This window comes from Muntiacus reevesi, chromosome 3 (assembly GCF_963930625.1).
Source record: "Muntiacus reevesi chromosome 3, mMunRee1.1, whole genome shotgun sequence".
Taxonomy (NCBI): domain Eukaryota; kingdom Metazoa; phylum Chordata; class Mammalia; order Artiodactyla; family Cervidae; genus Muntiacus; species Muntiacus reevesi.
The window spans coordinates 235,567,094-235,583,482 of NC_089251.1; the positions used below are offsets into that span (position 1 = coordinate 235,567,094).

Sequence of the window (16,389 nt, forward strand, 5' to 3'; positions counted from 1 at the left end):
TTGGAAAACCAAATAATTCTGAGGTGACTGTCTTTTGTTTTCTCTCTTCTTTTGTTTATCAGTAGTGATTTTTATATTCCATATTGGATGGGTTTACCCACTGCTGTTTCTACCTCTATTTGTTCTTCACTAGTTAACATTAAGGCAGCATGTTTCCTTCTACATTTCATCCAAATAATGCTGCAAGGGGTCACTTACTCGTCCAGATTCCCTGAAAGTGTAATTTAGGTTGTATCCCTGCTGGATGGTCAGTTGCCACAGTAAATCCTTTCCTTCTTGATGCTGCTGATGGAACCTTCTCTCCTCCTCCTCTTTTCCCATGTTGCAGTCACAGAATCCCTGTTCTTGTCCCAGCTCTTGTTTCTTATCTTGTCCTGGGGACAGAGTGAAAACTTTTTGGTAAAGCTAAATCTAAAACTCTCCCTTCTACTTTTCTGATAAATGTCCATTTTTTTCTCTCTTTTTTGAAATTTATTTGGTTACACCAGGTCTTAGTTGTAGCACGCAGGATCTTTGGTCTTCGTTTACAACATGTAGGATCTTTAGTTGAGGCATATGAACTGTTATTTGCAACATACGGAATCTAGTTCCCTGACCAGGGATCAAACCCAGGCCTCCTTCTTAGGGAATGCAGAGTCTTAGACACTGGACCACCAAGGAAGTCCCTCAATTTCTCGTTTATATGAAAAAGATAATAGATCTTTATAGTTAGTTGTTTTTACTAAGCTTTTTCTTGCAAAATAAAAAGTTGGTAGCACTTTATCAGACCTCTAGTTTTGTTTTGAATTTTACTGTTCCACGAAAGCCTAATCTCAGTTTCCTTAAAGTTTTATCTTTATCTAAGGTTTTTCGATGCTAAGGAGAATGGCCTTATATTAATAAAGGAAAATGAAGATTAGAGGTGTGAAACAGATTTGAGGAAATGGTCATTACATTATATGTTAAAATGTGGTGCTCTACAATAGGCAACAGAATAGGTAAAAATATACTGGATTCAAAGAAAATTGAGAGTGGCTATCAAGAGAGACGGTGAGCCTGAAGACAGACTTTAAGAAATGAATACTCAGTAGACGTAACATAAGAATGAATAATAAGAAAGGTGTATAATGAGGGAAGAACAGTATACCCTCATGTCTTAATCTTAGAGAATACCCACATTTTTAGTCTTGGAAGAATAAGGACCAGTGAAAACACCAGAACTTAAGAAAACCTAAATATTATACTGGTACCCAAAAAGTTATCAAGAAAGAAAACCTGCTCACTAGGGTGAAAAACTGTCAAATGAGCATTAAGCAGAAGGTGAACTTTAGGAAAGGTCATTGGATTGGTGATGAAGACATCTCTAGAAAACCATGGTGAATCCTCTAAAGAATGGAGGGGTTAACAAAAGAAAATTGAGTTTGGAAGTTTAGCTTATGTTACAATGAGGAATGAGTACTGAGCAAACCAGTCCTCTACAAATAACAGTAATAACTGTGCAGCATACAAACAAAACAATTATCTGAGGACTTTGGATATGAACTTTGCATATTTTGGAGAGGAATCAAAATGTGGAGCACATAATTGGCTCAGAGTAAATTCACAAGTTTTCTGTGGTTTTGTCTTGAGGGTGGCCACACTTCGAGTGACTGAAATTCCACTTGAAAGCCTACCACCATCCTGGCTGCAAGAACCAGAAAGGAAAATGAGCCCAGAATAACAGCTGTTACCAGAGAGGGAAGGAGCCCCAGAGAGGAGAGAGCAAGAGAAAATGAACTCAAAGTTCTATGTTTAAACTAAGCCTAAGTCTCTGGATCTCCCCAAAACCAAGGATGTGTGGGCACACTGGAAGCAGTTTGCAGCTAAAGCATAAAGGGATGAGCTGAGATCTGAGCTGCTGCTCTTCAGAGGAGGGACAGTGTGGGGTCTGCATCCAAACCACTCAATTACCTGGTGAAAACAAAAACCATCAACACCCTTTGGCACCATAAAATACTGTCTCCCCAGTGTAATATTCACAATGTTTGGGGTATAATCCAAAGTTAATCAACATATGGTGAGTCAAGAAAAGTCTCACCCACTTTCAAGGGAACAGATATCTATCATGAGATAATGTACCAACTGAGATTATCAGACAAGGATTTTCAGTCAGCTACTATAACTATGTCCAGTTGTCTATTAGGAGGTATTTAGGAAGGCAGGTAGAGAAGTAAGGTTTTGAAAGGAGAGAATTAACAGTAAGGTACTCCAGTTGTCATGTGTTGTCAGAAGGTTGAGAAACACTTAAACTGAAATTTTGGTTAAGAAACTGTTGCCAAATTGCCTCTGATACATGAACTGGTTTGTAAAACTTCAGTAAATCTATCCAGGTGATTTTGGGGTTTAAATTTCTTCTTGACATTCTTGAGCACAAAAAAAGGCCATACCAAAAGTTTCTTCCCCCAGGTAATATTTAAACATCAAAACTTGGCTTATAACTATGCCTCACTGAGAACTATATTTGTTATATGACAGACAAGTTTTAGAATCTTCAAATTTGTTTGCATTGGTGCAATGTGTAAGTGTTATCCATCTTCCTCACCATGCTAGATGAAGTGAAGTGAAAGTCGCTCAGTAACGTTCGCTCAGTCAGTAATGTTCAACTCTTTGTGACCCCGTGGACTATACATAGTCCATGGAATTCTCCAGGCCAGAATACAGGAGTGGGTAGCCTTTCCCTTCTCCAGGTTAAATAACCTTACTATTTTACTCCTCTAGCAATTAGGACCTAAAAGCCAAGAAGTTGAGAGCCTGGGGTTCCAATTGTAGCCTCTCTTTCTACTAGACAGTAGACAAATTACTTGACCTCTTCAAAGCCTTAGTAACTATTGTAGTTAGTCGCTAAGTCATGTACGACTCTTTGCAACTCCATAGACTAGCCCGCCAGATTCCTCTGTCCACAGGATTTCTTAGGCAAGAATACTAGAGTGGGTTGCCCTTTCTTTATCCAGGGCATGTTCTGGATACAGGGATCAAACCTGTGTCTTCTGCCACCAGGGAGCCTCTAGCAAAGCCTCTAGCAAATGTTAAAATCAAATTCAAGTATTAATACTTAATTCACAAGATTGAGCTTCCTTGGTGGCTCAGTGGTAAAGAACCCATCTGCCAATACAAGAGATGCAAGTTCAATTCCTGGGAAGATCCCTTGCAGAAGGAAGTGGCCAACCCACTCCAGTATTCTTGCCTGGAAAATCCCATGGACAGAGGAGACTGATGGGCCACAGTCCATGCGGTTGCAAAGTCAGACACGACTTAGCAACTAAACAACAACAATTCACAAGATTATGTGGATTAAGTTAAATAATATATGCAAGTTGCTTAAATAACAACTATTTTCATGAAGATATTCTCTGTTCACCATGGTAATGATAAAACTTAAAATGAGTAGTTAATGAAAAGAATTTTCCCAGATTATTTCGTTTTAAATGCAGTGTTCGGCAAAGGGGTGAGGAAAGTATGGGAAACCTTACTTTTTAAAATTAATCATTTATTTTCTGTTCCACATAAAAAGGCATTCCCACAATTAGATATAATTATTTGTTAAGAAAATTCAGCAAGATAACTTTTTTTAATGTTTTATTGTAACATTGAGTTGATAGAAGTTTGGGGGGATTAACATTAAACCAAAACCCTGTGAAGCACTTGGAAATAATTGGGATATTTAATATTATTTTTATATTGTTTATTTTCTTGCCATTCCTTCAGAACTCTGGGATGGATCCCATCTTGCCCTGGAATTGTTCCTGCATTGGCAGTGGATCTACCTAGCACACTGCATCATGCAGAACCAATAAGGCTCCTAGAATTTGTGCTCCTCTTGCTTTTCTATATTTTCAGTAATACTGCTGAGAGTGAGAGAACCATAGATTTCACATGGTCATAAGTTCTTATAAATACAATTTCTGTGTATTTTTTTAAGTTATATTTTGTCTTCAAGCTTTTCTTTTAATATGCTTTTATATTCTTATCAAATCTCTTGTAACTTTTTTGTTCCTATTTTCTACTTTAAGCTCTTCGCTTTCTTAGTCCATTTTTGTCTCAGTATATCTAAACTAACAAATGCAACCTCAGTTTCTCCTTTCATTCTTAGTTTCAGAAATCTAAGTGATAACTGAATCCTTATTTTCAGTTTCTTTTTCCATTGCTCATTTTTCTTTTTGTGTAGTAAATTTTATTAAGCTAGTGTTTGTAACTCTTCCACAGTTTACATTCCCTTTACTGATCCATCCCATCTCATCTTGACTTCTTGGTTGATATTGGTTCCAAGTAAAAACATACCTCTCTTTTGTTTTAAAAACATAATCTCAGAAGTAAAATCAAATATAACCTACACTCAGCGGCCTGAGATACTGGAAAATAAATATTCCTTGTGCATGAAAGGATCTCAGCTAAATTTAGAGAGAATCTTTGATATGAATCCTAGAATAAAGTGTTAGTGATTGCTATAGTTCAAATACGTATCATTGAAGACTTCTCACCTTTATTTAGTAATAGCCTTGTAAAGTTAAGATTCCTTCCATATGAGAGAATATACCCTAAAAGTATTAAAGAGTTTGAAATAACTCAATTTAATTTTGCTGACTTTGGTTGTTCAAAATTTTAAAAAACTAATAATTTTAAAGAAAAACTATTAAGAGTCAACTAATGATTCTGATTAAAATTGTTTTTTGCATTTCTTCTTCTCCCTTTAGCTTTTTGGAGGTATAAATTGACAAATAAAAATTATATATATTTACAATGTGTAACATGTTTTGATATATGTATACATTATGAGATGATCACCACAGTCAAGCTAATTAACATATCTATCACTTCATATAATTTTCTTTTTTATTGTGGTGAAAACATTTAAGATTTATACTCTCAGCAGATTTCAAATATACAGTATAGTAGTACTAACTGTAGTTGTCATACTCTGCTTTGGATCTCCAGAATTGATCCATCCTGCATGACTTAAACTTTGTACTCAACATCTCCCCCCACCTTCCCCCAAACCCTGGCAGCCACCCTTCTACACTGCTTCTATGAGTTTGACTTTTTTAGATTTCACATATAAGCGAGATTGTGCTATATTTATTTTTCTGTGCCTGTCTTATCTTATTTCACATAACATAATGTCCTCTAGATTTATCCATATTGTCTCAAATGACAGAATTTTATTCTTTTTTAAAGCTGATGTCTTCATCCTTAAAATGTGTGTGTGTATACACACACAATATTCTATTTCATATATACCACGTTTTCTTTCACTACTCATCCATCGTCAGTTGACACATAGATTGAATTCATATGTTTGCTATTGTGAATCATTTCTGTATTTTTTACATTGATTTATAAAAAGAACAAAATACTTTTAGTGCCAAATATTAAAAAGGCAGGCATTGGGGGAAATATACATTTCTTTCTTTGAAATGTTGATGTGTGACAAATCTTGGATTCCAACACAAAAATATTTGCTGTTATCATATGCATTAAGAATAAGAAGGTTTTGGACTAATGAAATATTAGCACTTTTTCATTTTTCTCCTTCTTAAATATCTTTGCATATTTAACTAGGTCTTTAACAGAACATTTTTTATATATACTACTCATCTATGAGAAACCTAAATTGATTTACACTAAAACAAATTCTCCCAATTTACATAAGAGGAAATTTAAGGAATCGTTTCACAACGTCTTCCAACTGTTTCAAATGGGTTTATCTTAATGATTTAGTTGAATGACTTATCCAGTGCCATACTGGAAGTGTAAATGAAAAGTACGACGTGTAAAACTCTTATTTCAGTATTCATTCCACAAGTTCGCCATTTCCAAACTAGTACTTGGAACAGTTTATAATGTTAAGTATTTTAAGTTTTAGTACCTCGAAATAAATTCATTTGTTGAATGATTTCATGTTAAAAATCTCCTAAAATATAACATTCAGAGTTTTCTTGCTTCCTTATCTGAAGTTGTAGTAACTTCAATTTCCTGCAGTGCAGGACCCACCTGGATAATATTTGAAAATAGCAAAATATTAGTTATCTCTTCTAATATTTACTTACTCTCTGAGATGCTCACAAAACTGAGTAGTCTTCATTAGGTAAGATAATTTTACCACTTAAAAGAAATTCTGAGATTCTAAGTTGCTATTAACTGTACTAATCTTAAATCCTATGAGAAAATAGATAATCTTTTTCAGAAAATTGTGTTTGATTGCTACAATGGAAATTAACATTAACTTTCTCTACCCATTCTAGATAAACCCTGCTTCAAAATGTACTTTCCTTTATTTTTTTTAACTAGCGTGTTAAGATCTCTTGAATTTTCTCTTGGGATGTGGGACATAAAAATTTCATTTGAAATATATCAATAGTAACAGAAATAATAGTAAGTAGAGCTGTTCCTAACTTCAAAGAAGCTTGAAGTCCTTAATTTAGATGCTTCATAGATTCCTCAGTAAGTCTGTCTTCCTTTACCTCCTGCCAGTACAACCCAGGAGTCTTTTCCAGATAAATTCAGAAGTAAGTCGACACAAGTTATTTGGCAAGCCAAACAAAACTTCATCGTTCTTTTCCTACCTTTTTCTTCACCTCTGTCTCCTCCCCCACCCCACCCCCACCCATTAGTCTTCAGGCTTCTTTAGTTTCAGAAGCAATCATTCCTACTTTATGTCTAAATTAGTATACTTTGAAAACTGGAGAAGTCATCACTGTTTTCTTTAACTATCTTCATTTTCAGGCTAAAATTATAGGAGTTACTTCTCTTTGGTTATTTCTGGCTCCTAACACAGTTGTTTTTTTTCTTTTTCCATGTTGAGAGTCTCAGATACTAAATTTTAAAAGGAGATTATTAATCACCTTTTTTATTATTTAAATTGTCAGATGTTTCTGTTCTCTTAGCATTACCTCTTCTCTATTTTGTTGCTATAGATTTAATATAACCTTTTAAGAGGTTTTTATTGTAGTGTCCTGACATGATTGGTTAGCTTTAAAATGTTGCCTTTTTCCCTAGTCTACACTAAAATCTACTGAATGTTCTAATTGCACATAACACCAAAGGAAAACCTTGTCTACCACTTTTAAAAACAAACTGTGAATGTGAAAATGTCTTTTATATGACTGCTTTATAAAGCTCAGTGTGTGCATGCGTGCATGCTTAGTCACTTCAGTTATGTCCGACTCTTTGGACAGTATCCCACTAGGCTCCTTCGACCGTGGGATTCTCCAGGCAAGAATACTGGAGGGATTGCAGTGCCCTTCTCCAGGGGATTTCCTGACCCAGGGAGCAAATCCATTCTCTTACATCTCTAGCTTTGCAGGTGGCTTCTTTACCCACTGAGCCAACTGGGAAGCCATAAAGCTCAACAGAGCAGTTTTAATCCAGAAGAAGAAATGGCCTAAATATTGCAGACAAAAAGTCTGCATCAGCAAATGATCTTTGTTTTACCTCAGTTTGAAAACATAATATATAAAATCGCATATGTTTGTGTTGCCAAGATTATATTTTACTACTTACTATAACTAATAACATTATTTTAGAAATGTTAAGCAAACATTAGTATTTCGAAAAAGCTGGAAAAGTAGAACAATAAACTGAAGAAATTGGAGCATATATGAATTTTAAGAAAAGCAAACTAGAATCAGATTTTTCCCTAAAGAACGAACAGTACTCTTAAGAAATTGAAAGAACCTATTGCAAAGTAAGGTTATAAGGGAGATGTACTCAGGTGTTAAGCAGTGAAGTAAAATTACCCATTTTAGTAATAGCTACAATGACCTTAATTGAATAAAATCTGAAAAGTCACTTAATACAAAATACTGGTTTGAATTTGAACTTATAAATAAGATCCCATGCAGTTTGACCAAAGTATAAATAATTGAATAATATTAAGGTTTTTTTCAAATATTTGAATTTATCAATTTGTAATTTTAAAAGGTACACAAAGTTCTCTAGGTGTGATTGAAGATTTTTTAAAAATCTAAACTATGCAGTAGATTATTATATGTTCTTTAATGTTGACTTGTGTCGTGATAAGTGTAATACCAGTGGAAGCCACAGGGTGGTGGCAAGAACTTGTGTTAAAGGAACTTAAATTCATAATTGCACTGTCTTTAAAAATGATTGTTAAATGCTAAAGAGCTGTAACTTAGTTTTCTTTATTCCTCTTATACAGCTGCATTTCTCATCAAAGAATCTATAGCAGAATACAAAGACACTGATTTAGATGTATAGGCCAATAACAGAAAAGAAGTAAACTCACATGGATTTTTTTCCTAAAGTTTCTAGTCATGTCAGATGCTTGGTGATCTGAGTAGCAATTTCATCAAGATATGAGTTTGAGGAAATTCCTTGAATTATCAATACTGGAAATAGTATTGAAGTTACCAGAAATACTTCATGACTTCATCTTATTTTTCTATTTTCATTTTCCTTTTTCCACTGAATGTTTTCATTTTTTAAAAATCGGTTGTAATATATCCATATATATGGGGCTTCCCTGCCTGATGCCTTACCCAGTAAAGAATCTGCCAGCAATACAAGAGACCAGGGCTCAGTCACTGGGTCAGGAAGATCCCCCTGGAGAAGGGAGTCACTCCAGTACTCTTGCCTGGAGAATCCCATGGACAGAGGAGCCTGGCGGGCCACAGTCCATGGGGTCACAAAGAGTTGGACATGACTGAGGGACTAACATTTTGACTTTAATATATATAAACATATATATGTAAAACTAACTAAACTTACTTTTCAGTGAGGAAGATAAATGTTCCATTGTTTTCTGTTAATCCATCCTCATTTGAGTTTGGAAGCAATTTAAAGTGGTAATCATTTTATGTCTTTAAGGTAAGAAGACAAGAGGTTTCCTCTCCAAGAAAAGAAACTTCACCGAGGAGTCTTGGCATTCCTTTATTCCATGAAAGGTAGTTCTGTGTCCTTCTTGGCCCACTCTACAAATTATAAATACTCAAATATATTTCTGTTTACATATTTAAGTTTTTAGCAATTGTAAGAAACAGCAGCCTTTTAAAACTAGAAGAGATGAACTCAAGGCTTCTCCATGTTAAAATGACCTAAATAAGTCATACAGTTAATATCAGAGATGGTTCTAAAAACTGAATTCTCTAAAGTTCTCCTGTTTCAGTAGAACAAGTATTATGGCCACATCATTTTATATGGATAGATCTTTAATCTTTTCAATGTGAAAAATAAAAAATTAAGTTTTTTCTGTTTAAAATATCCACAGAAGACAAAAAGTCAATACATTGTAGTTTCTAATGTAAGAATGAGACAGCCAGGGTAAGTGGAATATTTGAATAAGGAGACATGCTAGTTTGTGCAATATGTATGTATTAGAACTTTATCACTTACTTTGTGCCTGGCTCGCCAAATATTAAAGTTGTTTTAGGAAATACTGTCTAGGAATTTAAAATGATATTTTTAAACTTGAACCTTTCAGTAATTATTTTGTGGTACATTCAAAGGTGCTTGTAAATTCAATCATGATTTTTAAAATTTGAAGATATAGTCTTTACATTTGAAAATGTTAATTTATTTTTAGAAGCTATATAGAGAAGACTTTCTGGGATCTGAAAGAAGAATTTCATAGAATATGTGTGCTAGCTAAAGCACAAAAAGACCACTTAAGCAAACTTAATGTACCAACCACTGCAGCTGGTAAGGTTTGATTTAATATACAGTAATGTTAATCTAATTGGTTGAAATTCTTTTTGATTGTGAAAATGTTTCTAAATGCTTATTAAGTGCTGAGGATTGTGACTTGTGCCTTTCACCACTTAAAATGGGTAAATACTGTTTAAATTCTGTAATTATTACATTATATAATTATTGGTCTCTTCCCTCTATTTTGTGTGGCGCTATACAGATTGAATTGATTGACATAATTACTAATCCTCTTAATAAGAAGTCCTTCCTTGGAAAAATAAATATAGGATATATCTCTCAAAATCTTTAATTGCTATTGGGTGTCTTATTAAAATTAAGTGATATATTAGTAAACAACCTAGAAGCTACACTATCATATATGAGCTAAATAAAATTATAACATTAGATTTGTTTTTTAACTTCTGCCTGAAAGTTAATTGTACACTATAGATACATTCTTCTGATTTGATTGAAGAAATAAACATTTCACATTTCATGAGTCCAGTTCTGTTGAAGGCACCAAGTGCAAATTTAGTATAAAATACAACTCAAAAGGAATATCTGTTTTACAGATATGTGTAGTGTGGTTTTTAAAAGCTCTACCCTTCCCTAAAACCCCAGACAGGCTTCCTGGTATTTGCTTCAGTAGTTAAATATGAATAGCAAAATACCAAGGAAGGATTGAATTTGGCTACCAAGCATCTCTGTAAACAAAAGGAAGATAAACTGATCATTTATAATGATAAATTCTCTTTTACCCTTGTGATTTGAGATATTCTGCATACAGTTCTGAAGAGACGTGATTTACAGTTTTCAATCTGAAACACCCCTTTAATTAAAGATCACTTCCCATTTCTTAAAACTAATAACTAGGCTATTTAAGAAATCATTTTATTGTGTAAATTCACTTTTTGCTTACTACTACCATTTTGTTTTCAGAAAAGGTACACAGTGTTCTGTTGGAAAAGCAAAACAATCTTTGTAAACAGACATAGTTTACTTCTCGTCCCTTTGCTGTACTTCCCCAGAAGGAGCTCTGACTTTTTACACTTTAATTTCTGTCATTTTCATTGGAAATTGATCTTCTCTACAGACTGAAAACACTAAGTACTTCTAAAGTAAATGAATTATCTTTATTTAAAATCTACTAGCTATAGAGATGTAGTACCTAGAATTCATAAACATTCCTCTTTGAACATCAACATCTTATCAAAACATTGTAATGGTGACATATTCATTGTTACACAGAGAACCTACCCATTATCAGTGGCATAATACTTTGACCATTTTTAAGTTGCACAGGTCTAAATCTGAGTATGTATCTGTCAACTGGAATACTTAACTGGAGTGTTTAACTTCAGTTCCTTTCCCACTAAAACTGCTTCATAACAATATTCTTATGTTTTATGTTAACTGTGTCACAAATAATAAGTACAGCATTATTCTGGAAACATTTTAGGTCTTTTGTGCTACAAATTCCAGTGAAGTTTTCTGACTTCAAACAAACCACAATATCACATATTCTGCTTCTGAAAGGAGTAGATAAAAGGGGAAAAAAAGAAAAAGAAATGTTTGGAGATGGGTTGGGGAAGACGCCTGCCTGTTCAGGTTTATTTTAAGGGTGAACACTACGTTGAATACAAATACAAAGTAACTGTATTAATGTGATTTGCATAATATAGCTGGAAAAAGTATATTTAACATGATTGTCCCCTGTGTTATTTTTTGTTAAAATTTGATTTTTACTTCTAAGAAACATATAATTTATAAATTGCTGAGTTAGTAGAGTTATAGATTTTCTTTTAATTTTTTCTTCTCATCCACATATGACAATAACCTTGAAAAAGGATAAAGATGAAATGTATGCTTAAGCAGTTATGGCTTCAGGAAGAAGAACTATTTGGTCCATGAAGCAGGTCATATTTCAGTGAGGATCAGGAGACGAAGATATAGGACTATAAGTTAAAACAACCATCAGATTTTTTTCTTTTGTCATATACCAGATAATTAAACTGAGAAGTAGTCCAAATGGACAGCCTGTTCTTAAAATTTAGAAATCTAAAATTTAGAGATAAGTGTCCTTGAAGTAGACAAAGTAGAAAGACAATAAGCTCACCTAATCATATTTCTTAGTATAGTGTCAGAATGGCAAGTGCTTTCATACAGCTTGAGTTTTAAATTTTCTAAGCTTAGTTTTCTGGTAGCCTTAGAAATCTTAGGTTTAAACCAAAAAAAATTTTTTTTTAATAGTTACTCTTGTTGCTTGAACAGATTAATTCAGAAGATTAATGTGCTGAGAGGTATGCCAACTAGTTATACTGAAAGAAAATATGTGCTTTTTTACACTTGTTTGGGTTTTCTATGTTTTGTTCACAAAGGGGATAGATCTACTTCTGGAAAAGAAATTTAAAGCACATTTCTATCATTTTGGAGATTCTTTTCTATAATGTAGAAAGCAGCACGTTCAATGTGTCATAATAATTCAGAACAGGCTCTAGAGTTAGGCTGCCTGAGTGCCAGTTCCAGATCCACCACTCATTTATTAGCTGTGTAGCCCTGGAATTAACCCCTGAATTAACACACATACAATGGTTATAAGTGTGTGGCACATAGAAGTTCTGTTAATAGTTGTCATTAGCAGCAGCAGCAGATTCTTTCGCATTCACCCTGTTCTCCTATTGAAGAACATTTAGATAAGCGTTTCCTCCTTCTAAGGTGTTAACAAAATTTAGTTACCTCAAGAGGTGATTCCTGGTTTATTATTTGCAATTAGTAAGTAATCTACAAAGAAAGTACTGTTTCCTAGAATTTCCTACCATTTTTTAAGTCTACTACCAGGAAAAATGACTACTTGAGAGTTAATGGACTTTAAGAACCTCAGAGGACAAAGAAATCCTGCCAACCAGTTGTGCTTGATCTTAATACTGTACCACTGTGGCTCAGCTGGTAAAGAATCTGCCTGCAATACGGGAGACCTGGGTTCAGTCCCTGAGTTGGGAAGATCCCCTGGAGAAGGGAAAGGCTACCCATTCCAGTATTCTGGCCTGGAGAATTCCATGGACTTTCTAGTCCATGGGGTCGCAAAGAGGCGGACATGACTGAGAGACTTGCGCTTTCACTTTCACTCCGAGTTACAGACAGATTATCTAGCAAATGTAGATTATTATACTAAGCTCCATGGGAAAGAGAACACAGATTAATTCAGAATGCATTTATTGAGGGCATACTATGTGCAAGTTCTGAGCAGGGTACTGGAGAAAGTGGGAAACAAAACATAGTTAAGGACCTCAATAAATCTACCTTAATGGGAGAAAGAGGTAATTTGCAAATAAAATGCAGAGTGTTTAGTCCTCAGGGCACCCACAAGTCATTACTAAACCAGTCTTGGGAAGACAGAGCCAGCCATCCAGAGAAGTGAATGCCTACGCCAAGAAATGAAGAGCATATAAGAGTTTGGCAAAGAGTAACAGAAAGGGGCAGTTCAGATAGTCTGCACCACATACGCAAAGGCCCAAAGACAAGAGAGTATGGCCTTTGGGACAACTGTACCAAAGTTCAATAAGCTGGAGTAAGGAGTGGAGCAGGTGTGGTGAAAGATGGCAGCATGGAGACGTGACCAAGGATCAGTCACGCACTATTTTGTATGAATGTTAGGGCTGAAGGGCTTGCAGAGCCGTGAGAAGGGTTTATTAAGAAAATAACCTGACCAAATACGTGTTTTAGAAAAACTAAGGCAGGGTAGGGGAAAGCAGTGTAGATAGTGGAGTGGATATGAGAAAAATTTAGATGCAAGGAAGTGGTTCAAAGGCTGCTGTAGTTAATCCATAAGAGAAGATGGTACATACTAAAGAGAGACAGAGGTATGTAACAGGATGAACTAAAGAAGCTGTTGGCATCGTACTACAATCATGTCCAAACAGTAAACATCTTGTGTTGGAATGTAGCTTGGCAAAGAAGAGAAAGGTGTCATGAGACTGTAAACACCAAAAGGAAAGGAAAAGAACGACATTTGTTAAGTGCTTACTGATCTGGGCAAATGCTGTATTGCACAGTGCTCTCTATACCCTGTCTGCTTAAATTGGCATCATTGGTTAATGTACAGCTTCACTGATGACTACCTTTTTAGCATGCTGATTTTTAAAAAAAATCACCAGGCTTCCCTGGTGGCTCAGACGGTAAAGCATCTGTCTGCAATGCAGGAGACCCGGGTTCAATCCCTGGGTCAGAAAGATCCAGTGGCAAAGGAAATGGCAACCCACTCTAGTACTCTTGCCTGGAAAATTCCATGGATGGAGAAGCCTGGTGGGCTACAGTCCATGGAGTTACAAAGAATTGGACACAACTGGGCGACTTCACTTTCACTTAAAAAATTTCTTTTTTACCATTTGTCCATTTAATGAAAATATGCATATTACCAGCCTCCAATTTCACTGTCGTCTTAAGTAACATCGTGGGGCATAATTTAGCTTTTTCTAATCTCTCAATATCATCAACAGGGAGGGTACTTTGATCATCATTTTTTTGCATTGAAAAACGTAGCTTTTGTCGGCCCTATACTGAACTGTAGTGTTTTCTGAGTTCTTACATCTGCTTTTTTGTTTTTCTTGTCTCGTGCTTTCAGCTCTTACTGATGCCTGCATCCGCTTTCAACAACTTAGGTCCATACCTTGCAGTGTGCTGCTTCTAACGAGCTATGAACTCGGCAGACATCATCAAGCTTGTTAGAATGAATCTAAAATGAGAATAAGAGCAAAATTCATCAGTGGGCCTTGTGGCTCTAAACCTGACTCCTCAAAAGCACTGTTTTCTTATTTTCTAGCTTTTGCCTATGTCCTTGAGAGCTGAATTTGTTGGAAAAGTATCTTCTAGATAAATGAGCTTCGGAGTTTCTAGTATCTACCTGATATTACCTGTTATCTAGAGGCCTTTTCTAAATGAGAAAATCCTATATTCACAGAGTTTTCTGAACATGCATCCTAAAATTTCATCGTTCTTTTGCTTCCAAGCTTTTCTGTCCCTAACACCCACCACCACCACTCCCTCACATAGAGTAGACAGTGGCTAAGCTGATTGGTGATATATTAATATTTGTCACACAGACATATTATAGGGGAGTAAATGACCTAATTCATATAGATTCTTAACCTATACATATATATGATTGGTAAGGAGTTTCCCTTTTAATAACTTACTTGTCTAAGTAAGCTAACAGTTGCAGCTTCCATTACTGACAAAATGTTGAAATGTATATACTATAAGCAAATGTTTTTAAGTGTAGAGCAAATAACTGTGAACAAGACTCAAGGCTTACAGCACAAGACCTAGGAAAAGACAAAGTAGTTAAACTGTGACTAATAAGTTATATTCCAGTTCACCCACTGGAGACTGCTAATATTTCTGTGTAAGATGGTCACAAATGTAAAAAAAAAAAAAAAAAAAAATGCCAGTTGTCTTCAGTTACTATAAAAACCAATAGAAAAAATAATACTCATCTATCCAAAGCTAATTGAACATTCAGATTTTTAAGAATGATTGAAATGCAACTGTTTTCCTTTTGTGTTTTTTTCCCTGCAGAGACACAGTGCTCTATGCCTATACAGTGTACGGATAAAACAGATAAACAAGAAGTGCTGTTTAAGCCTCAGGCAAAAGATGATATAAATAGAGGTGCACCATGCATCACATCTGTCACACCAAGAGGACTGGGCCAAGATGAGGAAGACACATCTTTTGAATCACTTTCTAAATTCAATGTCAAGTTTCCACCTACGGACAATGACTCGACTTTCTTACATAGCACTCCAGAAAGACCTGATGTCCTTGGTTCTGTCACAGCTGAGACTGTGTGCCAGGATCAATTTAATATGGAGCCCAGAGACAATCCAGGAAACTTTGTCAAAACAGAAGAAACTTTATTTGAAATTCAGGAAATTGACCCCATAGCTTCAGCTATACAAAACCTTAAAACAACTGACAAAACAAAACCCTCAAATCCTTGTATTAGGACATCTTTGGACAGAGCTCCGTGTTTGCCACCTGGAGACCATAATGCATTATTTGTAAATACATTCCCACTTCAGGACCCATCTGATGCACCTTTTCCTTCACTCGATTCCCCAGGAAAAGCTATCCGAGGACCACAGCAGGTAACTGTTTTGCATTAACAAATATATTATGTGTGAACACACATTTTGCCATGCCTGCACAGATACGCATCTCTTCCAGGTTATCAGACATCTTTTTTAAACTACTGACTAGCCAAAGTTAAGCTTTCAATAACAAAATCCAGGTCTTAAAATAAATGACATGAAATTTAAAAGATGATTATGGCAAAGGTCTATTACAGAGTACCTTAAAATTTATGGCACATTTAAAAATAGATGTAAACCTTATCTATATCTAGTGTGTGTTATTATCTTACCTAGTCCCTTACTCAGATTTTTACTCAGTATCATTGTTATAATAAGATTTTTTATTAAATTTTATTCAGTGAAGCAGATGTCATTTTTTATCAAAAAGTTGTATATATCATACTTAGCTTTATAAGAATGCATCATTTTGTAATAAGTAAATAATCCCACTGTATATTTCTATTTCTGAAAATAAGTGAACTGTCTTTCAAATAAGACTTTTGTTGCAGTCTCATTTATACAGTACTTAGGATCTAGAGGGTTTGGTTTTGGTTTCTAATCTGGCCCTGAACATGCAGCCTAATATATTTTTTAAATA

The 16,389-nt window shown here is 35.0% G+C and overlaps 1 protein-coding gene across 9 annotated transcripts in view; it reads left to right on the plus strand.

Moving 5' to 3' along the window:
• Positions 1 to 16,389, plus strand: part of TANK (TRAF family member associated NFKB activator) — a 96,812-nt gene that overhangs the window by 76,789 nt on the left and 3,634 nt on the right. For all 9 annotated transcript variants that reach the window (XR_010662496.1, XM_065931638.1, XM_065931637.1 and 6 more), the window contains 3 exons: positions 8,842 to 8,918; positions 9,557 to 9,672; positions 15,235 to 15,806. Coding sequence is in view for 8 of the 9 variants with exons in the window: in XM_065931638.1 (XP_065787710.1) it covers positions 8,842 to 8,918; positions 9,557 to 9,672; positions 15,235 to 15,806 (765 nt within the window). In the remaining variant the exon portion in view is untranslated. The remainder of the gene's footprint in view (positions 1 to 8,841; positions 8,919 to 9,556; positions 9,673 to 15,234; positions 15,807 to 16,389) is intronic.